This window comes from Paramormyrops kingsleyae, chromosome 11 (assembly GCF_048594095.1).
Source record: "Paramormyrops kingsleyae isolate MSU_618 chromosome 11, PKINGS_0.4, whole genome shotgun sequence".
Lineage (NCBI taxonomy): Eukaryota > Metazoa > Chordata > Actinopteri > Osteoglossiformes > Mormyridae > Paramormyrops > Paramormyrops kingsleyae.
Genome location: NC_132807.1, coordinates 5,359,823 through 5,385,896, shown reverse-complemented (window position 1 = coordinate 5,385,896; position 26,074 = coordinate 5,359,823). Strand labels below are relative to the sequence as shown.

At 45.9% G+C, this 26,074-nt stretch overlaps 1 protein-coding gene across 1 annotated transcript; it reads left to right on the top strand.

The window, feature by feature from the left end:
• The first annotated feature begins 4,695 nt into the window (after positions 1-4,695).
• Positions 4,696-24,754, top strand: acanb (aggrecan b). The gene is made up of 18 exons (XM_023813923.2): positions 4,696-4,989; positions 13,528-13,613; positions 13,763-14,146; positions 14,618-14,792; positions 15,554-15,681; positions 15,777-16,070; positions 16,177-16,572; positions 16,666-16,840; positions 17,017-17,144; positions 17,224-17,517; positions 17,618-17,713; positions 17,898-19,466; positions 19,637-19,750; positions 22,154-22,312; positions 22,396-22,478; positions 22,905-23,049; positions 23,137-23,319; positions 23,572-24,754. Exons 2-18 carry the CDS (start codon positions 13,535-13,537, stop codon positions 23,664-23,666), a joined length of 4,497 nt encoding a protein of 1,498 aa, XP_023669691.2. The 5' UTR covers positions 4,696-4,989; positions 13,528-13,534; the 3' UTR covers positions 23,667-24,754.
• The last annotated feature ends 1,320 nt before the right edge of the window (positions 24,755-26,074 follow it).

Below are 26,074 nucleotides of genomic sequence, written 5' to 3'. Positions count from 1 at the left end.
TTCATTGGTCAGTTGTCACATTACCAGCAAACCAACACGCCATCAGCCTGTGTAAACTTACCACTGGTGTCCCAAAACCAGACAGCTGGCCTTTTTTTAGGCCATTTGCTGACCTACGGCCTATTAAAAAGCTTTTAAAATAATATTCTCCGGATTCCAGGCTAGATCGTCAGCTCAACACCGAAAAGCTTGCAGACGTGCTATTTCCTCCGTCCCTTTGTATTCCGTGAAAGTGTCTGAACAGGCTTCTCTTTGCCTGGCCACAGATGATGTGAAGCAGATGATTGCACAATTTTAAAAATGGAGGTGCTACTTAAGGATTGTAAGACTTTGCATACCGTTGCAATAAACGTGTAAAAATATTTTTGCCGATGTATGGAAGATTTGCTCTGGTCAGGACGGAGAACAGAACCAGGTGACACAGGGACGGGAGGAAGAAATTTAGAAGTTTATCTGGGATGAGGACTGGAAAAAACATTTAGCAGCACCGTGGGAGGGATCAAAACATGAGAGAAGATCATTTCAGGAAATGCGCAGGAAAACGAAACAGGTGCTGGTTTCTGGGAAAGGGCTACACCAGGTATAGGCTCAGGCTGCAGGTTCTGGAGCCAGCAGAAAAACAGAACCACTTCTTATATGATGGGAAATCAGGCTCCGGTGCTGTGAATGAACGAACCCCTCACCTGACTTGGCCCCTCCCCGGATGTCCATATTGTGTTACGTGAGGGCGCATTAACTCGCCCGCACAATGTGGCTGTGGCAAAACATGATACCGGCAACCAAAAGTGGCAAGCAGTTTGCAATTCCACGTTAAACACTGGGGCTAAGAGTGAGTAGGGTCTGTGTTTGAATGATACCAATGTGGGAAAGGAGAATTACCTCACTGAAAGCATCCTTTTCATCTGCGTTCTTCCATTGAGGCTTATTTAAGCTTTGGCTATTAGCATGAAGCGCTCAAGCTAACAGGCTCTGAACTCTGGACAACCCCCTCGAGGGCAAGCCAGATTTTTTCAGCCGTAAGCTCGAGTTTGTCTTCAAATCCCAACCAGACAGAGCAGCCAAGCCCTTCCCTGGACATCAGCCTTGAAGTTAACAGTTTGTCCTCTCACTCAGTGACTCCTGTGTCCGTTCCCTTGATTGGTAATATATAGTGCAGGGCACGCTTCAAAACGCACTTTTTTCTAAAACAAGCAGCGGTTGGGGTTGCTCAAACAGTGACACGCCTATGTGGTGGTGAATCAGACGGCAAAGGTAAAGGTATGGAAGTGTGACACACAGCGCAATTAAAGAAGGCGAGAAAAGACGGTTCAGGTCAAATTTAGATAAAGGACAGAAACAGAACCATTTGCAGAGCTAAATTAATGCTGACGTCTTCTCAGATAGATGAGAGTTGGCCTCTCTTACCAATGTTGACAGTTGCTTAGATGAGACCCTTTCCCAGAATAACCTGCAGTTTCTCTCACTCATGCATCTGGATTTACACTGAGGATCGTCATCCAAGGGTCACACCTGGGATTGAATTCAGTAGTCAGCAGGTTTTTCATACCATCTCTTTCACTACTAATCTACATGCTGGCCGATGAAACACTTAGTTGTACTTTCAGGGTGTGTGCAAATAGCTAAGAGCCGAAGTGCTAAAATCTAACGTTGATACACTGCACACTTGGAGCCATAGAATAAGATATTCCAGTAAAGCTGGGAACTGCCAAAAACCCAGCAGGCGTACGACGCTAAAATGTTTATACAAATAAAATGTTGACTTTTTCCAAAATGAAGAAGATATGAAGAAGACCAGTTGTTAAGTACAGCTGGAGATGACCATAGGCATCCATTTCCATGACATATGTGATCCTTTATAAAAATGACCCCATTTTCCACCCTCAAGGTAGAGGGCGCTCTAACTTTCACCCAGTGCAGGAAAGAAGAGACTTTCAGGTTGGAATCACATAGAAATGGGTGCAAAGCAGAAAATCCATCTCTTTGACCTACAAACACGTGTGCAGATACAGGTGACGTAGCAATCCTGTCTTCTTCAAGACGGATTCATCTCTCAGCCATTGTCAAAACTCCCTATACAGGATCTTTTTAAAAGACATCTTACAAAACATGACTGAGAAATACAAAAATATCAATGATTCATGAATTCCAGTATATTATGATTTTAGGTGTGATTGTATTTAAAATTAAGATTTATATTTAGTGTAAAGTAACTAATAGGAAATCTGTTAAGTTGTCCCAGAGGCTAATAAGAACAGAAATCAATGATTATCAGAGGAATTGTCTGTTAGTATTTCCATGGAATTCTGGGTAATTCCTACAGACGTGTGCCTCATTATTATCAGATTAATTACACTTCAGTCACTTTAATTATATTTTAATCACACAGCCTCTATAGTACATTTATAGGAGATTTTGTAGATGTATAGTATACATTTATTTCTCTCTACAGTAGGTTTACAGTCATTTGTTGTTCAGAGGTCCAAAAAAAAATTATACTGGAGAAAAAATATTGCTGGTTGGCATTTTTTAAAATGCTGCCTGGACGCTGACATTTGAGAGCTGGATCCAAGGAGAGCTAAGTCAGACGTTAGTGTGAATAATGTTTTTAATCAGCCATGCCGCTATTTCCTTCCACACAGAGGAGCTCCTCTGGCTCGCAGACCCACGTCGGCGTCCACTGAAAGGACCTCTCTGTCCCGCCAGCTCCCCCCCGCTTGCTAATTGCAGCCAACGGATGGCAAAGGTTGGGACGTGCCTTTTTCACGTCTCACCCCCACCCTGGAAGCCATTTTGAAAAAAAAAAAATGAGGTAACAGGGTACAGAGGAAAAAATTAACTGCTGGTGAAAAAGACTGAAAATTAATATTAACGTTAAAAAGATAAATTGCCCTTCACAGTGCGATTAAGGCTGAAATGTTAAAGTGTAATTAAAATATATTCGAGTTATGGCTGATATTTATAAATGTCTTTTCAAAGGGAGGTGGGAGCACTGGGACCCAGAGAGTGTGTCTGCGAAACTTCATTCCTGAAAAGCACCCCTTTAGGTGGGAGAAATGGACCGGCCCCCACAGACACTTAAGGCTAAAGCAGGTCCCACCTCAAGGGGGTAAGAGGGGAGGTGGGAGGGTGGGGAGTATGACAATAAAGGCTCTCTACTCTAGAAGGGCTTCGGCCCTCATCCAGGCCCAGCGGCTGGGAGCTCAGATGTACAGGCCTGTCCTGTGTCCTCGGGGCTCAAAGGTAAACAGTCTCTCACTTTTGGTTGTTTCAGGGATGCATCATGGTGGCCAGCCTATCAAATCTGGGTGTAGGGGGGGCGGGGGGGGGGGGGGGTTATGTATATATTACATTGTGGGGACTGCCTTTTCGGTTCACACAAGGGGAAACTCAATCTTATAAAAATCTATGACTGCAATCAGAAAACTAAAAATGCCAAAAGTCTTGTATTTTGTTCAGTTACTTATGGTTAAGGTTAGGGCTGGGTAGTAGTTAAGGTTGTCATGTTGGCATTAGAGTTTTCCCTATAGAAATGAATGGAGAGTCCCCACAAAGGTATAACTACAAACCTGTGTGTGTGTTTGTGTGTGTATGTGTGTGTGTGTGCTTATGATAAAATTACTATAGAATTACTCTTTTTCTGTTTCCCCACATTTTAAATTGTTTCAGAATCAGAATTTTCATTGGCACCTGACCGAGGCCGAAGGAAGCTGCTGCCCTGAGACACCAAGGCAATAGATAATCACCAATTACAGCATAACGCAGACAGATAATAAATACAAGATACACAACACAGAGAAGCGGATGCAAGATATGTGATAAACTCGGTGGTTTGTGATGCAACTACAGTGATTCCTATTATGTAATGGGCATATTCTTACAACATCTTCTGGAGAGGAACTGATACAAGCTGGGACCAAAATCACTGCATGCCACAGTATTCAAGTCACAAAATGACACTGCACCAGAAATACAGTTAACCAGTGTTTTTCCCAACTTCAACACTTACTGGTTTTGCGAACATGACTGTTGATATAGCATTCACCACACTTGGTGTCGCCAAAACCTGCAGTTTTGGTTCTCAGGGAGCAGGGATCGGGTTATCCTGGGCAACCGAGCGCAGAGCTGGGCGTATATGAGACCCATTAAGCTCTCTGACAATCCGCGATGTCTACATTTTACTCCGTTTTAGTCTTAATCTGGGCTTAATTTTTCGTTTAAATCCATGATTTCCAATTCATGCAACTCTCACAAAACGTAAAGCAAAGCACAAAGGATCAATACAAGCAAGGAAACAAGTCAGCTAACAGGTCTCCGAAACCCAAGCAGGTACTGCCACCTGTCGAAAAATCTTCCGTACTGGAAGATTAGTTGTTACTGATAAATCTATGAAAATCACATGAAAATTAAATAATTAAAACCAACAAAACTAAAAATTCTAGGAAGTTGAATTATACGGATCTCCGACTGCATTTTATGTTTTCACTAGCAATCCTAAATGTTGTACTTTTTGAATATAGAATATAAATTGTGTAATAACTCACTCACCGCTACACATACAAATGCCCCTATATATATATATATATATGGAGGCGTGTTCGCAACCATAAAGCGCGCCGCCACCCTCCCACTTTTGGGGTTTCCTCCACCCTTCCCTCTCTGACAGCTAAAGTTGTCCCTGGTTTGAAAAAGGATTCTTTCTGCTCCTGAAACACACGCCAGCGGAGCGAGGCTGTACCTGCGCCCATCAGCCGTAGGGGCACATCAGGATTTTAACACCGCCTTGAAACAGCAGTACCACGCACTTTAAAGACTAAGCCTTCACTTCTGAGCAATTACAGGAGCAAGGATAAAATAACTAAGATAAAAGAAGACCGGCGTCATATAGCGCACCTGAAAGTTTCTGATTCCTCGAGAAAACAGTTTCAACAGCTCCTCACAGGGTATTTTATGGGAATTGGATTGCGGGCACAGTCCACCTAAGAAGTGCAGGTAACCAGAATGTTTTATTTGACACGTACGCTTTTAGTTGTTTGTAGTTATACGTGTCCTGTAATTTCTGGACCACATACACGTTTTATACCACTCGTCTGTACCCACTCGTCTGTGCCGCAGTGGAAAAGTATAAACTAAACTGAAAGGGAAAAAATAGTTAGAAAACAAAGCTCGGTTTGTGTTTCCAGACTTAGGGTTTTAAAGCTGCAAAGTGATGCAGAGCCTGTAATCAGGGAGGCCAGTGATGCCGATTTCTGAACCTTGTCTAATATATGCCGCTATTTGAGACGCTTTTTGGACGTGTGTCTGGGATGATAATTTTTTTGTCTAATTAATAACAATAATTCATGCTCACTGATCAACAACTAATTAACATTCATAACCAAAATTATCATTTTTTCCTGAATTAGTTAAATTAGCCAAACTAACTGTCCTGAATTAGTTAAATTAGCCAAACCAACTGTTACTAATTCTTACTATAACTTAGATGTCTATAGAACATATTTGAAAGTGCTGTATTTTATAAGCAGGAATACATAGGTGTATGAGATCTAGACGGCTAACCCTTCAGGCATAGGATGCCTCGGCCTAGGGGTACAGTCTCCAAACCAGGATGCAATGCAAAAGATGATTACGCCTTTACAAACATGCAAGAACTGTGGGAAACTGTGAGGTTCCCTGGGGCTGTTTTCAGTGGATCCTGGTCTATTTTGGCGGTGGCTGAGTCTCAGCACTGTAGTGAAATCTGTTCAGGATGGGGAATGGCGAATGTGTCCCAGCCACCAGGGCTGAAATCCACAAATATGAAGAAGACTTTTCCATGGTCTCTATAAGACATGTATTAGATCATTTTATCGATAGAAGTTTCCTTTCATGAAGTGAAACACAGCCCTGACTGCATATGAATGTCCGTGCTTGTGTAGGGTCTCTCCAGTTTGATCCCTCATCGTAAAGTGCCGTGCCTTAAGATGGCGAGGGATGTCTTGTGGTGTGTGGCTCAGCGGGCTAAGTGTCTGTGATCAGAAGGTTGTGGGTTTGAGCCCGGCCTCGGCGGAGTGGTTACATGTCTGTGGGCCCTCGAGCAAAGCCCTTAACTTCCAGCTCAACAGGTGCTGTAAGTGGCTGCCCTTTTGCTGTGATATGCGAGCTTGCTCTTGTGTGTGTTTTATGAAGAGCAGGATGAGGTGTGTGGAAAGAGATCTTCCCCCCTGCGACCAAGAGAGTTTCATTCTTCTTCAGTATGAGAGAGAGCTCCTGGATCAGGAACCATAAAATTAAGTGAGCTTTAACGGCTGTCCTTCAGCAACTGACAGATGTCTGAGATTCTTGTTACCATGGTTACTGCTTCTATAAAGCTGAAGTCAGGGTGAATTCTACAGACACCACAACTGTCATGAAAGTAAATGTTTCTACAGGATCATTTCAAATTCAGTCAACAGCTAGAAACTAACACAAGTAAACCATGTTTTGTTGTACTTGAGTGTACTATGAATAGTTTGGAGATGCTGGTCTCTGCCAGTGTGTAAGCCTAGTATCTCCTGAGAGTGACATCCTCGTGTGACCTTGAGATGAGAGACAAGCGGCCTTCAAGACATCTGTGAGTGTTGTGCTGCATCCTGCATCTTCTCTGTTTGTTTCCTCATCACACTACTCCTATGGAACGAGAAAACCGCCCCACCGTAATTACAGACCAGGCCGAGATCCAGCCATTTCCGCGTTAATTACAGCACTGCCTTCTTGGCTCATGTAGTTAACAGATCAAGGTCGATGGTCGGTTTGAATCAGAATTCTGGATTTTTAGACAGAATCAGAACTTGTGGCGATTAGGAATTCCAATAAATGGTCCTGGAGTTGATTTCAGTATGGACTACATGTCAATAGTTAATTTATACAGGAGGTATAAGGACTTTTTAAGTCATGTCTCAATGGTAGTAATTGTTTTAGTCAGTTAGAGTCATTCTTTCGTTAAAAGTATTGTAAGCAAAAGTAAGCTTGTGTTTTAACAAGGATGAAAGCAAAGTTGGCAAAAACTTCTAGTGAAAAATGTCCATGTAAGTACAGAATAAAAATGTGAATGAACTGATGTGACCATGCCCACTGATCGGGTGATGGGTTCATGTGCATCGTATTAAACTGAGCACCTCCTCACAGCGGAGCAAAGAGCATCTGACGCCATCCTCCGGGATACACAGCACCAGCTCGGGGGGGTCGTCTTGATCGTCACCTGTCTTTTAGGGAAGGTGGTACAATCTTGAATATCAGCAGAGAGGAAGAAAGGAGCATCTGTGTCCGAGTGGTTTGGTCCGATTTTTGACGGCCTTCTCCTGCTGATGTCCACCTGAATGTGGACTGTGTTGGGCTGGCACCTTGTGCCGGTGGTATGGTATGGCCCTTCACTGTGGAGCCTGGTACTGTTTACATTGGCCTTCAGTGCAGTGAGGTCCTATAATACAGACTCAGAAACAGCCCTGCGCTTACTGACTTATGTCTCAGAGGGAATGAAGCACTCCCCTCCTGCTGAATGGGGACAGTGTAAGTCACAACCCCCCCCCCTCACCCCCCAGCACGCTTCCCTATCCTAACGGCTAATGGTGTTACGTTTCAAATATTTGACTCAAATAATTTTTTTTAAGAAAGGCCCCGAGGAAAAGGTTTTTTTGCTTTATTAAAGTTTAAAGTTTTACAATCGGCCACATAACGGGACTTACTGAGCTGGGTGTTAATTTGTATTGTTTGATTACTGTCGGACAAAGTGTCCTGAGAGCAAAGGATGTGTCATTCTGAACCACATGGAATCAGAGAGAAGGAGGGCCCTTCTTGGGGAACGCCATCCGTCTGGGGGATGCATGCCTGATAGCCCTAACCTGTACACATGACCTTAACCCTAAAACCTATGCATAACCTTAACCCTAACAAAGCTCTGCTGCTGTTAAATTCCTGTCTTTCCCACCCTCTGACCTTGGATTTCCAGTTGAGGAAGGTGTAAGGAATGTCTTTCCGGGGTTATTTACATCTGAGCAATGATCTGTAGCATGTTCTAATTAATTAATCTGATAATATGATACTCAACTGCCCACAAATAACCGAATTTAATACCTCATGATTTATAGACGTTTTTAGTATTATGAAACCTCATTATTAACTGCAGAGTTACTTTGTGAGTGTAATAAATAAGTAGGAGCTACTTTAGCTGTATGTTGGTCTCTGTTGAACTCTTAACATCTGTAGTATTTTAATAATTATCATGAGGTCAGTTTAAATAGAGTTTTCAACATCCCGTTCAAATCCGAGTCAGACATGCGTCATTACCAGCGAACAGAGCAGTTTACTGTTTGCCACGTAAGCTGTGTTCACTTTTACCAACGTTTATCGACTCGTTTTCCGATCTTCCAACGTTTGGACTATTCCCCTATAAACCGGCTGTCTGGCAGAAAGTCAGTGTAATTTTTATTAGTAAAGATGAAGAATGAAGGGCCATATAAATTATGAAAGGGGGAAAAAAATCTCTTTGGAGAAAAAAAATGAAATGCGTAAGCAACGTCGGAAACGATTTGCACTGTCCGCCCCTTTAAAATCTCGGAGAAAACTGAGAATATTATTTATTACGGTACCGCGCCTTAGTCAATGGCAGCTCTGTCTGCAGCCGGAGGGCTGTGGAGTTGCCCAGACGCCCCACACGAACCTTTCTTGTCGGACTGTTTGCTCTTCTTCCCAAACTGAGGTTATCGTCAGTGTCTGAGCTTCTGACAGATGTGCAAATATTTGGCGGGGTGCTACCCTGCAGCGTGCCTGGTTCCCCGGAGACTCTGATCGCCAGCCCGACGCTGGGCCGCTTCGTGCTACACCTGCCGATCTCCATTCATCAACCTCCGCAGCGGTGCACGTTTCCATGCGCCAAAATGAGAAACCTGACAATGTATTTTTTTGGCTAAAGTAAACTTGTACGTTTACGATTAAATAATGGTTCCTTTAGAAATGACTGTCAGTAAAGTTGGGTAGCATTTTGAGGGGACACAAATCATGTAGTATTATGCTATTACTTATGTATTAATTAACCACATACTCAGTCTTAGTTACATGCTGATGTTATTAATTCATCATTAATAAATCGTGACGCATTTATCTCAAGCAGTTCTTACTTCTGTAAATCTTAGTGAACTACTGAAGGAACAATTAATGAATAACGTGTGAAACATTGATGTCGTTTGTTCATCTTTATTGAATCATGACATCTTTCATCTTAAGTAGTGACTATATTTGTTCATGATTTATTCATGATTTGTACTTCAGTAGTAACTAAGTTACTACTAAGGTTTTGTGCACCCTCAAGTAAAGTGATACCGAAAGTTGATTGCATTTTCCAAGGTTCAAAGATAGCTACATACTTTTTTTAACAGGTGATATAGTTAACAAGGAAAATATGTAAGGAAGAAGACATGTTTTACTCTTCAGTCCACTTTGCCCCGACCACGAGATTCTTTACTCTGATTAAGACCTTGTCATTCCACTAATGGTCACAAGGTGGCGTAAGAGCTTTCCTCACCCTATCAGCCAATAAAGAAGGTTTTAAAGCCTAGTGCAGGCCGCCTGGTGGAAAGAGGCCGCGTGATGTCCCAGGAGGAGCAGATAAACACTATGATGTTATATTTTAAAGGGGAGGACTGTTACCCTAAAATAACCGAACGCAATTCCAGAGCAGTAACGGAAACCCTGAAGTTTACTTTTAAAAGCCACTCTGAGCAGCTTCTTGTTGCCACTGGAGAACAGGTAGTTTGTGTGTGAGTGGGCGTGTGGGTGTGTGCTCCATGCTCACACACGCCCCCTCCCCCCCCCCACCAAAGACTGAACACCGCAGTGTTCGGCATGAAGCGGCGGTTTGTTAAGGCAGCGAGGAGATGAGCAGGGGAGGCAGTAAACAGCCTCGTCCTTATGAGCAGGGCCCCCCGGCCCCCACAGGACACAGAGAGCAGATTGCAGGTCAGCCATTTAACACGTTCGCTTAACACAGAGTCCCAGCTCCACCTGCTCTCTGCCGGTCTATGCAGTAGCCGAGTGAGTGATGACTGATAGAGGATGAAAACGGGTCTCAGTCGACGAACAGCCAGTTTTCTAACTTTAAAGCCCCTATTTCATTATATGAAATTGAGTTTTCTATTCCTGAAATGTGTCGCCATTATGTGTTGAAGAAGGTTGTCCTGTATAATACTAGTACACAGGGTAGTGATACTGGGGCAGGGGTAGCCAGCGCTGGTCCTGGAGTGTCAGTATCCAGCAGGCAGATAGTAACTCATCAGGTATGATAGAAAACCGGCTGGATGCCAGCATTCCAGGATCAGGGTTGTAGTACTAGGGTGACCAGATAATCCATGTCAGGACACTTTGAGCTACTTCAGGTTTTACAAGCTATTTTTCAACTGAAAGGCTCCTGTGCTCGGCTAAATAGTTCAGTTCTTCTTGTGCTTTGATTGGTTTGTTGTCCTTTGATTGTTGTTTGTCCTTGATTGAAAGACTCATCCAGCTGTTTCACATTAACATTAGTGACATATGCGTGATTATAGGAGACTGACCAATCAGCACACAGAAAGAACTCAGTGCTAAAGTGAAATCCAAGTCCTGTTAATTGAATTAGTAGTGTACACATACTGTCCTAGCTCAACGTGTCATTCTTGACATGGATTATCTGCTCGCCCTAATAATATACTGTTTAGCTAATGACACATGCTAATACATAACTAATTAATATACAAGCTAAAATATTAAATACTGCCTTAAACAATATCATATTGTCTCTTTTTTACATATGTATGTGATACGTGTCACTGCAGCTTTACATATATCGTAACAGTATGTTACCGAACTTACTGAATCCTCATTGTCTGTTTGTTTTGTTACTTTTTCCCTTTGGTGTGTTTAGGATTATTTAGGTGTCCCCTCCTCAGTAGTTCCCATGACGACCATCTCTGCCTCCCTTCCTTTTGCGATGGCTGCCTCTGAGCTGGGGGGGCTCTTTATAGCGGCAGCTTGTTGACTGTGTCGCCTCTCAGATCTGAACGTTCCTCACAGTTGACTGTAAACCTCTGCAGCTGAGCAGACTCTGTTCGCATCCAAAGAAATGTCTGGCCCCCATAATGAAAATCTGCGACTTCTTTCATGCCTACTGACTCTTACCATGCTGGTCCACTTCTCTGGCGATTTGACGTCTCAGAGTTACCAATTACCTGAACTAACAGTGTAACTAATAGGAAGATTTTATTTATTAGATGACAAGTGCATTTTCTTTCCATTAAGTAGCTTTTCCTTATGCCGCTGAGGGTCCTTCAGCTTACAAATGGGAGTGACTCATGTTTTCCTTCTTCCCGTCACCCTGAAGGCTCCAGCAGCCTCTTTGGTTCTTGTTTGGGGGTTCGACTCCTGCCCCCGCTGTTAGTGGGTCACGGTTATGGTTCTCCATGTGTTTGTGCGGGTTTCTTCGAGGAATTCTTAGAACACTCTGTTAGGGTGGATCAGGGTCTCAAAGTTGCCATAGAGTGTGTATGTACCTGGTTAACGTCTGATATTTCATCCACGCTGTTCCCGGCAAAGCGTGGCTCTGTGGATCAGGACTCGCTGGCAGGATGATTTCATCGTTAGGACCCTTAACCCCAGTTGCTCCAGGGGATTTCTGACCCTGCTTTCTCAGTTGTACGTTGCTTTGGGTAAAACCATCTGATAAATGTGTAAAAATGTGGATCAGTGTTTCCTGGGGTAGACTCACTGTCACCCTGCACTGGAAAACTAGCTATGAAGATAATCATTAGACAATTACATGTGGGTTGGTAATTTGTACAATAAAAGATTGACGGTAGTAATTCTGCACAGTGTTTGTTACTTTATAACTGACAGATACCTTCAGCCGTGCCAGGTGGGTCTCCATAGTGATGGACTGCTAGTTTAGGTTGGGCAATTAATTGTATATTAACTTCAATTACAGTTGTGGCTTCCAAAAATTATTTCCAGTAACTGTCAAAACGCAATAATTCAGATAAAATGATTATTGTGCCGCACTTCATTTTGCAGTGACTCCCCCTTCTGTCTTGTTTTATAAATGCAGTGCACCGTTCCGGCCACCTTATTATTTGTTTCTCTGTTATATATTTAGAGATTAAGGAAATCTACTGTTAAAATGAATTCAACAAATTCAGTGAGTTCAATGAATGCATAATATTTCTGAAGTCAATGAGGAATCATGTTAAATAATCATGGTATGATTTTTGCCATAATCGAGCAGCCCTACCGCTACTGCCTTCCAGGCAACATAAATGCATGAAATTGCCATAAATGCATTAAGAAGTTGCCGTGAGTTATGGCGTTGTCAGTGGCAACACTGGCACCGTGGACCGGAGCTGGATGTTCAATGAATCTGGAGCTTTCTGGGTAGCACATCAACATTTCCTAGCCAACATGTGTGGAAGGCTGGGCTCCAGAGAGGATCGTCAACCTCTAGAAATGTGGAAAAATCCCGTACAGTCAAGCAGCAATTTGTCCATTTGACACTGCCAGGAAGAGAGCGATATGGATTCTATAACGTTTTATTCACTCCCACAATGGTGATCTTTGTTCTGCAGACCGCTGTTTAAATTAGACCCCGTTTCTCTTGTAGTAACGGACAGACCCTGGCTTGACACCTGAACCACAGTCGGTCCGTTGAGCTGCTCATATCAGCGACAAATGCTTACATAAGCTGCCTCTAGGTGGCCTCCTCGAGCCAGCGGTGCCATCACCATTGACTGGAACGCCATTCATTGTTTTGTCTTAAATTCTTTGTTGTGGCTCTACATGGTAAATGCATCAGACGGTGTGTCAGGGAAAGCACCAGCCTGAACATACATTTTTTCCAGCTATTACAGCAGCTGTGGAAAGATCAACTGCTTTCTCTCACTTTTCCCAGATTACTAATGGTCTCCTTTAAGTGGAATGCTGTTTTATTTTAGTTTTCTATGTGAACTGTTTGTATACAGCATAGAAGGTGCTCTAAACTGAACCTTTGGCAGTTAAAGTAACTAAAAAGAATTGATGGCAGCCGCACTTTTTCCAGTTATTTTAAAATGTGTTGTCTGTCCAGTTAGTGATAAAATTGCCATCTAAGTTTATTCACCGAATCCCTCAGTCAGCGAGTTTTACGTGTTAATAAATCCCTGTGTGCTGTAGCCTCTCATCCAGCCCTCTTCACCAATTCTATTGGGCCTGACCTTGACTGCCTGCTGTTTACTCTCTCTTAAAACGTCCTCTTGCCTCATTGGTCCCTTGCCACAGTAACGGTTTGAACACCTGTGTCCCCACAAACAGAGATTCCTCAGTAGTTTGCTTCTATGCAGCGCTTGGGCGGGGGGTGTTATACGGTGTGATTAGTAATAAGCTAAATGCAGCTTATGGCTATTTACCCGAGACCTTGTAACCACTGTATTCTATACAGGGCTGTTTTTTTCCACCTAACTTTTTAACAAATACTTAGTTGCAAGCAAATGACTGACACACTTTTTCCTGTTGTACTTTTAGGTAAACTATGACCTCCTTGTTTTTGCTGTGTGCGTGTCTGCGTGTCATCGCAGCGACGATATACTATGAGGAATTGTCAGGAACGGGTGAGTGACAAACCATGGTATTCCAGATGTTTCTGTGTATCCTGCTTGTGATCGAATGCCGGTGTCGCTGAGCGACTGCATGTGGCAGCTGATAGCTGTGTTGATATGGGCTTGACTACTGGGTCCCTCTTTGTTTCTGTGCCCTGTAGACTTCGAGAGCCCGCTGAGTGTGAGCATTCCTCTAGAGCGGCCACTGCGCCCCCTGCTGGGGGGAAAGCTGGTCGTGCCATGCTACTTTCAGGACAACACTGTCCACGATCCCGGCGCACCCACCATCACCCCTCTGTCCCACCGCATCAAGTGGAGCCGTGTGACCAAGGACAAAGTGACAGACATCCTGGTGGCCATGGAGGGCAAAGTGCAGATTCAGTCAACGTATTTAGACAGAGTCACCATGGTCCACTACCCCACAGTGCCTACCGACGCCTCCATTGAGATCACGGAGCTACACGCGAATGATTCCGGCACCTACCGCTGCGAGGTCATGCATGGAATTGAGGACAACAATGATAATGTTGAGATCCAGGTGCAGGGTAAGCTTACACTGGAACTGTGTTCCCTGATGTGTCTTTGTCATGAGTTGATGGGATTCATATTGATTTACCTGAAGTGGTCGCCACCTCATCGGAGTGAAACAATCCCAGAGATGTTTCAAGTCGGCGACGCTGATCTTACAGTTAAATCTACATCCAAAGAAGTCTGCAGAGTCTGGCTCCCATAAAATCTTGATTTTGAATACAAAATATTAAAAAAGACAACATGGGCCATGCTCTTCCAAGCTGAGTTCTGTGAATATGTTTATTTAAAGTTTTTTTGTTGCATGTCTTATCTAAAATGATTTATAATGAAACATGTTTGTATGCACCTGGATGTTTTGCTTCACCAGCTAAGCCTGAACCAAGTCACAAAGTGAGCCTGAAATGGTCTTCGGTCTTTTTACGTCCAGGCTAAATTTGTAGTATTTTGAAAGACTCACTAAAAGAACTGACTGATGATTTTCCTAGGAATCGTGTTCCACTACCGCGCCATCTCCACCCGCTACACGCTGACCTTCGAGAAGGCCAAGGCTGCTTGTATCCAGAACAGTGCCGTGATCGCCAGCCCAGAGCAGCTCCAAGCCGCCTACGACGATGGCTTCCACCAGTGTGACGCTGGCTGGCTGTCCGACCAGACTGTCCGGTCAGTCACCTTCATCCAAACCACATGCGCTCTCAAGTAACACTGGCAGTTTGTAGACATCAAACAGTGACTTCAAAAAAACCCCTTTCCTTGTGACTTCAAAAAACCCCTTTCCCTGTGACTTCAAAAAAGACTTTTAGATCAAATTACCCAAGTGATATTAAACCAGCATGTAATACTCAGCTTAAGTGGTGGGTAAACTGTGCTGGTTGAAGGTTGTGCTTTTGTACTTTTAAGGTACATTTAAACCAATTACTATAGCAAACTGTCCCGGATTGTTGCGTTGGGTCAAACTACTAACCATATTTGCTATGGTTATTTTAAGTTGCATTAGCCTAATCGACTCTTCCAGTGGTTCACTTACCTTGGTCCACGCCGAGGGTCGAAATGCAGACCTCTTTCACGCTGACTTGAAAATAAGACGGCACTAGTGACTTCTGAGCCTGTCACTTCCTTTGCACACAAAAACCCTTTCTTTGCCTTTCCTGAAAACCTGCCGTTACACTGAGGGGTCTCTGTGTTCTCCTGTTCAGGGGTCTGTTTTTTATGACATCATATCCACTGCTCTCACACAGACACACAGCACATCAGTACTTGCAGAGACATGCACTGTGAACTTTACAGGCGATTTTATGCCACATTAACGGATGTATCTCTGTTCTATTCTCTTCCCCAAGAGAAAAAAAAGTTATATAACTTTATGGTATAATCAGAATTGCAGGACAAGGCATCATTTAACAATGTCTTTGTATAACCTAAAGGTACCCTATTCATGAGCCGCGAGAACGTTGCTATGGTGACAAGGATGAATTCCCCGGGGTCCGAACGTATGGAGTGAGGGACGTCAATGAAACCTACGATGTGTACTGTTTCGCAGAAAAGATGTCAGGTACGCAACTCTGCTCTATTCTCAAGCTCAGCAAAAGTCAGACACATATCATGCTACATTCAGTCCTTCTCCTGTTGCCCCCCATTGAATTCCAGGCAGAGTTTTCTACTCCTTCTCTCCGGATAAATTCACCTTTACTGAGGCGGAGGAGCAGTGTGTGAAACTGGGGGCTCAATTGGCCACAACCGGCCAGCTGTACTTAGCCTGGAAGGCAGGCATGGACGTGTGCAATGCAGGCTGGCTGTCAGACAGGAGTGTCCGGTACCCTATTAACATCGCCAGGCCACAGTGTGGAGGGGGACTTCTTGGGGTGCGCACGGTATACCTCCATCCGAACCAGACTGGCTACCCCAACCCAGAGTCCCGCTATGACGCAATCTGCTACGAAGGTAAATGACCCAGCCACCGAAGTGTGAATGTGGGACAGAAAGGTAGACCTAGTACCTAATGGTATGGTCCCGGTTCTCTAAAAGATGCGGCCATTTTGTTTTCTAGACGAAGAGGAGGGTTCGGCCATGACTATGACATTTCCAGACCTGCAGACCGCCACCGAGGCAGGCAGTAGCTTTGTCAGCATGGCCACTGTCACCGAAGGCCCTGAGGTTTTCCTCAGGAACGCCACCAGAGAAAGCGAGCTGATGGGCGTGGTGGCGACGCAGGAGCCAGTGAACATCACGGGCACGGAGGGATTGGAGACAGTCACAGTGGATCTCGTTGGCGCCGGTGACAATGTTACCGAGTTGCCCCTGTCCCCACCTCCGAGCTTCACTGAGGACTACCTGAACATCACCGACATTGAAGAGGAGATCATCGGTCAAGCGACTGCTGTGCCTGGGCTAGAGGGAAAGATTACTCCTGAAAATCACACTAAGTCTGTGCCTTCTGTCACCGGTTAGTCTTATTTTAGCCTTCTACTTGAAAGGCAAATAGCTGTTTGAGTGATGGACGCAGGTGCTGTACTATTGGTGCATTCTTATTTTGCAGGTGTTGTGTTCCACTACCGCGCCGGCTCCAGTCGCTACGCCTTCACCTTTGTGGAAGCCCAGCTAGCGTGCCAGAGCATCGGCGCCGTCATCGCCAGCCCCGAGCAGCTCCAAGCCGCCTTTGAGGGCGGCTTCCACCAGTGCGACGCCGGCTGGCTCCTCGACCAGTCCGTCAGGTGAGTGTGGAGCAGGACATTCCATCAGCCATCTTGCTCTTTCTCAGACTGAATGGCGCTCTTTAAATCCAGTCGATTACACTGTTCACCCGGGGATGGACTCTGGATCAGCATCTGAAAGAGCAGTTAATGAATTGATCTGCACTGACACGATCCTGGTGCTGTTTCAACTGAAGGTACCCGATCGTTTTCCCACGGGAAAAATGTTCGGGAGACTTGAATCAGGTGCCTGGCGTCAGAAGCTACGGCCTGCGGCCCGCTGGTGAGCGGTACGATGTGTACTGCTACACTGACAGCCCCAAAGGTGAGAGTCGCAGCAAAAACACGGACTTGGCCTGTCTCTGTGTAGTTCGGGGCCTCGATATACATCTGTGCTTTTTCAGGAGAGGTGTTCCATGTCAGTTCGAGCGAGGGCTTTACCTACGATGAGGCGGTGAGCCACTGCCTGGAGCTGGAAGCCGCTCTGGCCTCCACGGCTGATCTGCACGCTGCCTGGCAGCAAGGCTTTGACAAGTGTCGCCCAGGCTGGCTGAGTGACCGCAGCGTCCGTTACCCCATCACCAAGCCGACGCTTCAGTGTGGGGGAGGGAAAGCGGGGGTCCACACTGTCTATAGCTTCCCCAGTCAGACAAGCTACCCAGACCTGTACTCCAAATATGATGCCTACTGCTTACGGGGTAAATGTAACATGGAAGTGAAATTCATGTCACTGCAGTTCTGTTTGCTCTTTTTTTCTGAAACCCAGGGAATGAATAACTGTATTTCTGCCCCCCTTAGTTGATCTAATGGCACTTAATGAAACCAAATGGAACATTACGGGGATTGAAGAGGATCTGATCAATATTACATCCATAACTGATCTCCGAAAGCCCGGTAATAAACTTTGTCTGTCACTGTCACTCAAGGGTAGCACTGTCATGTTTCTTTGGTTCTACCCTTAAGTATTCTAGAACTTGAAATTTTTAATTTCGCCGTAGATGTTGTTGGTAATAGTTTTGTTTTGTAATGCTGTGATGTAATTATTTTTGCCTCGTCCCTTTTGATTTTCCCTTCACAGTGAGCCCCTCAATAGCTCCTCCTATCTCTGTTGATATCTCTGGCTTCGGTTCTACGGACCTGCCTTCTGGCACCAGTGGCAGTGGCATGTTGTCTGGCACTATATCAGGTCTGGGTGAAGACGTTTCTGGATCTGGCCTCAGTGGAGATGGGTTTGACGTTCGGGTTACTCTCCAGGGAAGCGGCGAGATGTTGTCCGGAGAGGGATCTGCATCTGGGAAGCTCCAGGAGGCTGGAGAAGGAAGTACTGGGATCCTCACATTCCCATCTGGGATGGGACCAGGAGACTTCAGTGGATTTCCTCCAGGATTCAGCGGGGACCGGTCAGAATCAGGCAGTGCTTCAGGATTCATTCCTGAAGATGGCAGCACTGCAATATTTAGTGGTTCAGGAGAGAGTGGAGACTTCTCTGATGTGGCATCTGGGTCAGGTGCAAGTGGGGACTTCTCTGGATACAGTGGGATACCATCTGGATTTTTACAATCTGGGGACATTAGTGGTTTCTCTGGAGACCTTGATGGTAGTGGGGATTCCATAATTATTCTGCTAGATGGCAGTATGGCAGATATATCCAAATCCCGGACCTCTACAGAAGAGGGTAGAGGGCAGGTGGAATTCAGTGGTTCGGGAGATATGTCAGGATTCGGATTGAGCGGCTTCTTCAGTGGGGATGTCACTGGCCTTGGATCTGGACTCAGTGGCTCGGCATCTGGAAGTGGCTTTGAATTCCCTGAAGTGACCTTTTTGGACTCTGACATCATTCAAGTGATAAAGAAACCAGTAGAAGGACAAGAAGCTTCTGGAATTTTGGACTTTTGGAATTCTGCCGACATGAGTGGATTTCATTCTGAGGATGTTTACAATTATTCTTCTGGGGCTTCTGGCATTCCAGAAATGAGTGGGATTTCAGGTCTCCCAGAAATGAGTGGGGCTTCTGGTCTTCCTGATGTGAGTGAGATTTCAGGTCTCCCAGAAATGAGTGGGGCTTCTGGTCTTCCTGATGTGAGTGAGATTTCAGGTCTCCCAGAAATCAGTGGGGCTTCTGGTCTTCCTGATGTAAGTGAGATTTCAGGTCTCCCTGAAATGAGTGGGGCTTCTGGTCTTCCAGATGCGCCCAGTGCTTCCGGCCTACCATCAGGAGAGATCTCAGGTGCATCTGCGAATGGGGATGTTGTTCTTCTTACAGAGGAGGAGATGGTTGAGATTTCCATAATCCCCAAGATTAGCCAGGAGCTCGGCAAGGGGCCGGTGGAGATCAGTGGCGCAGGTAGTGGATCTGTGTTTATATCTGGGAGCGGAGACCAGGTTGGTTCTACAAGCGAAGTCACATCGGGAGCCTTCTCAGGAGCAACTCCCCATGATCACGCATCGCTGATCCATTTCTCTGAGCCTGGGGAGCAGGAACTCAAAAGCACATTTATGGATGAAAATCCACAGGAATCTCGTTCAGAGTTGGTGGAATTTATTAGCAAATACTACGCCACTGCTCTGGTTCCCAGTGCTGCTCCCACGTCACCAACCGTCTCTCTACCAATCCCAGAAGTAATGCAGGAGCCTGCATTTGCAGATGGTTAGTTACTAAAACCTTTTGTATTTTAAAACCCTTGATCTTGGTCTCCTTATTCTTATGACAGCGCCTATTATCCTGAATTTTATCAGTATTTCTTAAAGATTAGCATGTCCAGTCTGACACTGCCACTGTAAGCTGGTGTTGATAAGATCCCACCTTGAATTCCTCAGCTTTCATCGACCCGTGTGACCCAAACCCATGTGGGCCTGGTTCGTGTTCGGTACGAGGTGACATTGCCCACTGCCAGTGCCCTCCGGGTGTCACTGGAGATGCCTGCCAGCTGGGTAAGTCATGATAATTTGATACGAATCACTATGCAGGGAAATTCAACCATATACAGAGAACACTTTCTGTGTTATAGAATAATATTACAGACAGTCTGCATACACTGTAATGAGGAAGGCAGAAGACTGAAGCTAATGCTGTGAATTTTATACGTGATGATTTATTCTGTAAATGATGTACAATCCTGCAATTACGATTACTGATCATTGCACTGCATCTTTTAGCGATTCAGTTTTGATGTCAAGTTTATTTTGCTGCTTAGTTCATATTTGCTTTTCAAACATTATCATACAGGTGTCTTAAGACTTTGAATTTAAAATTAGATTTTATTCATATCATTCAAGCCATTTCAGGGAAGCAATATCCATTCCTGTGTCAGTATATTTGGTGTGGTACTGTGCTCCATACAGCACACAGTAATACAGGAACTCTAAGCATGGTTAACATGAATTTACATCTTTGATTGTTTCTTCTTTGTACCTCTTTTCCATCGTTTGCTGATTTGTTCCTGTTTCTGGGCATCATCTTTGTGTTTCTCCGCGTGTTTCAGGATATCTGGCTCGTCTCCATGGATACCTTACTCTCAGTCAGCTGACTCCCTTTGAGACAGGCCTTGCGATGACCTTCCGCCTGTTGTTTTTGCCCGGCGGTGTCCCTCAGCCTGTAGGCACAGCCCTGCTCCTCCTCCCTAACCTTCCTGCTTGCTCGGTAACCCTCCTGCGGCTGCCTAAATCTCTAACCAGAAACCTGCAGAACTCACCGCTGCTAAACGCGTTGCTTGTCCACACGTCGCGCACGATGCTGCGACTCATTAGGAGACATCGTGCCTGGAATGGGTCTGGGGCGAGAAGCGGAGCTCCAAACATCCCGCGTAAATGACATGCGGCACCAGTGTCTATGTTACACGTTAATCTGCCTCCAGCATCGTATGAAAGCAAACGAAGGACGCAGTATGTCGGTCAGCGACGATGTGGACAGCAACGTTACAGTACCTTAAAAGTTCTGATTCTAACATCAATGCTATCCAATGCCCCGCCCCCCTTCCCTGCTAGCACAAGCTCCGCCCCCCCTTGGGGGTGGTAGAGGTAACAGCACACCTATTTTACAGAGGTGGATGAGTGCCATTCGAACCCCTGTGCCAACGGAGCCACCTGTGTCGATGGCGTGGACTCTTACAAATGCTTATGCCTACCCAGCTACGGAGGGGACCACTGCGAGATCGGTATGAGGTCGGCTTCAGCTAATCGCACTAACCGCCCCACAAAAACAACAGAACCGGTACCAACTCTCAAACAAACGACTCTCTGGAGTGGTTTGGTTGGGTCGCCGGGTGTGGCGGTGCGCTCTGCGCTGGTGTTTGGGCTCCTCTGGGCGAAATTTTCCTTTCGCACTATAGTGCTCCTCTGCCGGCATTTTGTTCTATCTTTTCAGGTGGTCTGATGTAATGGCCTCTTCTTCCTGGTGTACGTCAGGTGTTTGTTGTTGCTTTGTAAATTGTTAGTCATTACTTCTAGAATGAGAATACTTTCTACTGGAAAATTACTGGCGACGTAAAAGTCAATCCACCCATTGTGTTTTTTTTTTCTTTTTTTTCCCCAAAAACATGAATGTTTAGTGGCGGGCTTCGTGGAGGTATATGGGCTGGTGTTTATTTCCTAGGAGCAAAACAGATCTCAGGACACCAATCCATTTTCTTCTTGTTTTGTTGTCCCAGAACTTAAGTTCAACGAGAGGTCACATAAAAACCGACATATTAAAAGCATAAAGGAATCCAGATCAATAAAAGAGCAATTATTATGATTACTGGACATAAGAAAGTTAAATCCTGGTTCTATAGCTTGGTGCAGACTGATATTTTGCGCTGCATAATAATTGATGCTTTATTGATCCCTTTGGGGAAATTCTCTGTAGACGAGAGCAGGCTGGCAGTGAAGGGCAGCCACCCACAGCAGCACCCAGGCAGCTGGAGGTTAAGGGTCTGCTGATGGGTTGAACTGGCAACCTTTGGATCACTGGCAGAGAGGCATTGCCCCCTGAGCCACACACCGCCCCCTTGTTGCTCCTATATCTTGCATCTTTGTGACTTAAAAGTATAAAATAAATCTTGCAAAATCATTAAATACCAGACTGGTTGATGACAGTTTTATTAGATAATTTATACATTTCTTCTTGAATACATTACTGCCCTATTGGAGCTGCTCTGTGTGTCACATGGACAGCTGTGGACAATCTTTCTGTGTTGTTTTAGGTAAAAGGGACTACTGGAGGGGGAGGGGGTCGGGGTGGGGGTCACTGGCATCTGGACTGACCAAGACTCTTCGTGGCAGCGTCTAACGAAGGCCGGCCCGCTCTCCGTTCGGCTTGCACGTGGTCTCACTGTCGCCCCCTTGCTGTCACTGCAGACGTCCACAGCTGCGAGGAGGGCTGGGTGAAGTTCCAGGGCAGCTGTTACCTGTACTTCCTTGAACGTACGCCTTGGCAGGACGCAGAGACCCGCTGCCAGGGCCTCAATTCGCACCTGGTCAGCATCCTCACTCCAGAGGAGCAGGACTTTGTCAACTGTAAGTAGAGAGAATTTCTCTGCAGTGACCCAGTCCACCTCGGTGCTCTCGATTCACCCCCAAACCTCTATTTGCCCCCAAAGCCAACACACAGGATTATCAGTGGATTGGACTCAGTGACAAGGCCGTAGAGAACGACTTCCGCTGGACAGACGGCAGCCCGATGGTGAGTGTCTCCTCCCGCCCCCGACTCCTCGTTCATGCTGGAGGGAGGGGTTTCTTTCACAAAGCTCTGTGCCACTCAACTTGGCAGAGCCCAAGGAAGTGAGGCAGTCTCACCAACTCTTACGTCATATGTGTTCTCACTGTATCCCCCTCCCCAAGAAAACCATTAAGTGTTTAGATTTAATTTAATTTCAGTTTGTGCTGGTTTCCCTTCCCTCTTTTTCCATGAGTCAGCAGCAGCCTGGTCTCAAACAGTTATGTCTATGGTCTCTCTGTCGCCCCCAGCTGGTGGAAGTTGTGACTTGCAAGTAAACGGTACAGTTCATCTGAGGTTGCTCAAGTGCAAAGCCAGGATGTCCTTTTCCCACTTCTCAGACATTGTTTAGTTAGTGTATTGCTCAATTGTTTTGGTTTCATTCCTCTTCAGCAATATGAGAATTGGAAGTCAAACCAGCCGGACAATTACTTTAACTCGGGTGAGGACTGCGTGGTAATGATCTGGCATGAAAACGGCCAGTGGAACGACGTGCCGTGCAACTACCACCTACCATTCACGTGCAAGAGAGGTCCCGGTGAGAGGCCGCCGCATCGCACTGAGCCGCCGCCACGCCGCCTCAAGCCTCACTCACACCGCTCTGTGGTCCTCCGATCCCCCCCAGCCTTTTGCGGCACCCCTCCTGAGGTGAAAAATGCCAGAACATTCGGGAAGAAGAGGGACCGCTACGAGGTCTACTCGGTGATCCGTTACCAGTGTGAAGCCGGCTTCGTACAGCGCCACCTGCCTGTGGTTCGCTGCCTGGAGGACGGGCAGTGGGAGAAGCCGCGGGTGGAGTGCATAGGGCGTGAGTATGCGCCACCTTCCATTCACAACAGTCGTGAAACTCCGCCCACTCCTGCAACAAGCACTTACGTAGGTAAGGACAAACATGGGTGCACGGTTACAATCACTTCTCCCGAAGATCCAGCACCCTGTAGAGCTTAGGTACAGCCCTAATTTAACACGCCTGTCTTTAACAGCGACCAATAGGATGTTGATTTGGGTTCGCTGGGCGCAGAGGCTGATGGGAAATTAATCTATTTGTCTCTCCTTGCAGCGACGGGCAGCAGCAGTGGGCAAAGTCTACGGAAAAGGTCCGTCAGGACCCAATCAGAATCAGCCAGCAGCACATCCTGGGGAAAACTCCGCTAAGCAGGGGAGGAGAGAGGTTTAAAAAGATCAGTTTAAAAAGAACAATTATATAAGAGTCATTTTCTGAAAACAAAGAGATTATAACATAAGAGTGCCCACCTTGTATATACAAACACCGAAACAAGTTAGACATAATTGTGTAGTCCATTTGGGTTTCTGATTGTCATTCTTTGCGGATAAAAAAGTGATGATTTTAATTTGGTTTTCTTCTTCTTACACCTGACACACAAAAACACCTGTAACTCCTTCTTTCGTTATTTGGATTTTATTCTGAGTGTAGTAGATTGACCACAGAGCTTTGGAAAATCGTAGGACGGGTGTGTCCTGGATCTCGTAACCGCCGAGTGCCTCCCGCCAACGCTATTCCGGAACGCCATTTTTTCGGAACGAAGCCTTTCATGTTGACGTTCACGTAACAGCCGCCTCCCTCGGCCCGTACCGTCTGTGGTTACCAGACTAGCTGGCGCTTGGTAGTGGATCACCACCAACAGGAGACCAGACTTCCCAGTCCACGCAGAAGAGCAGGGAGAAGGAGGACAAGAGAATCTGGGAATCTGAAGGTGTGTGTCGAACACCTGCTGGCTCAGCCTGGGAACAGGAAGGGAGAAATTTTAGGAATTATAATATTATATGTACTAAATTAAGGCTTGGCAACAGAACAATGTTTTTGGGAACCGGGGTGGGGAGGGAAATGGGGCAGTAGATTCAGCACCTTCTACAAGCTTGTTTTATGTTAGCCTTCACTGGAACAACTTGTAAGTCCTGTCTGACAGTGATAAAGGGCATGGAAGGGACACAGCCGATTAATCTCAGCCTTCAGGGATCCACTCTCCTCAGTCCTCAGGCTTTCTGGGGGCAGGTAGGTCTGGAAATGTGAACACTGAATTATTTATTAATTAGTCCCAGTGCCAGGGTGTGATTGGCACAAGGGCCGATGGCGCCCTGCACTCTGCCGACCTGGCATGCCCCACTGCCCGTCTCTCACCCAAAGGTAGACCATTAACATGTTCTTTGTCTTTATTTCCATGTTTTTCGGAGTGGGATGCTTCCCTTCCCATTGTTATTTGTTAGACCCCCCGTTTTTACTTACCGACTCTTGGGGGGGGGGGGGGGGGGCTCGTGCAGTGCACAGCATTTCTCATGGGGAATCAAACAAGCCGGAATCCCGTTACAGCAACTAACCTATGCCTCCCAGCCAGCTGCAGCTTTCATTTCGGTTCCCGAGGCCATCAGACACTTTCTGAGGCCGTTCTAAAGCACGGGGGGGGGGGGTACCGGCTTCACATTTTCAGTGTACATTCCCAGCGCCCCCAGCCACGCCGAGGTATCTGACAGCGGTAGCTAGCCTACTTAGAAAAGCAATTTCCCAGCCATACTTTCGCGTCTGTGGAAACGCACTTGTTTATAGCAGTTGGTGGGTGGCAGGCCCGCCCCCGGACACCTAATACTCTTTGACACTGTATATACCGGTTCAGCGAGTACAGATCCTGTACTTTCCTTGCTTTTCGCTCTGTCCCATAGCCTGTCCAAGGATTTTATTACGTGTGGCTGTCATCCAAGATGGCCGCCACCCACCTGCAGTACATTGCATAGACAACGGGGTGACCAAGAGCACTCCTGCCGAAGGCTGTAATGGTGCGTTCATTTTCCAGGCATAATCTTGCCGTAGGTGGCTATGGCATTGCCTTCATGTCAGATCCCGGGGGGGCGTGGCTAGAGTCAGATGTGACTGGACCCCCATGTTGCCAGGGGTTGCTGTAACGGTCGCGGCTTTTCTGCTGCCTCGTGACGCTTGTGGTGCACAGCTGCTGTCGGCCAGCACCCCACCGCATACAGGGGTGTCCCCAGGGGCAGCAAGAGCCGACCTGTTTGTGCTTGAATATCTGTGTGACAATTTGCTCAGACATCGCAAATGATGCCAAATAAAATTTTCTGTATTTGACGCCAGCCAGAATTTCGCCTTGCTGTGTGGAGCCTAAACACTGAACTCTGTGTGTGTGTGTGTGTGTGTGGGTCATGTGTATATTACATTGTAGGGACCAAATTAGTTATTTTTACATTGTGGGACCACTTTTTCAGCCCCCACAAGGTGAAACTCAATTTTATAAAAATCTGTGACTGCAATCAACAAACAAAGTTTTGTTTGGTTACCTAAAGTTAAGGTTAGTGCTGGGTAGAGGTTAAGGGTGTCATAGTTGGGATTAAGGATTTTTCAATAGAAATGAATTGGATGGCCGTGTGTGTGTGCGTGTGCGCGTGTGCGTGTGTGTGTGTGGTGGCCTTTGATGTGGGCATCGATGGAGAGTCCATTACTACAAGCATCCTCTGTACACAAAGCAATGCAAACACATTTATCACATAATCTTCACTTATTTTGTTGTATGTTTCACAACCAAGACACAGAATAT

Excerpts from the sequence above, each read along its gene's own strand:
- acanb (XM_023813923.2), top strand. The coding sequence starts at position 13,535 with ATGACCTCCTTGTTTTTGCTGTGTGCGTGTCTGCGTGTCATCGCAGCG. Across the intron at positions 14,793-15,553 it reads CTGTCCGACCAGACTGTCCG|GTACCCTATTCATGAGCCGC; the intron begins GTCAGTCACCTT and ends TATAACCTAAAG. Across the intron at positions 22,313-22,395 it reads GGAGCAGGACTTTGTCAACT|CCAACACACAGGATTATCAG; the intron begins GTAAGTAGAGAG and ends TTGCCCCCAAAG.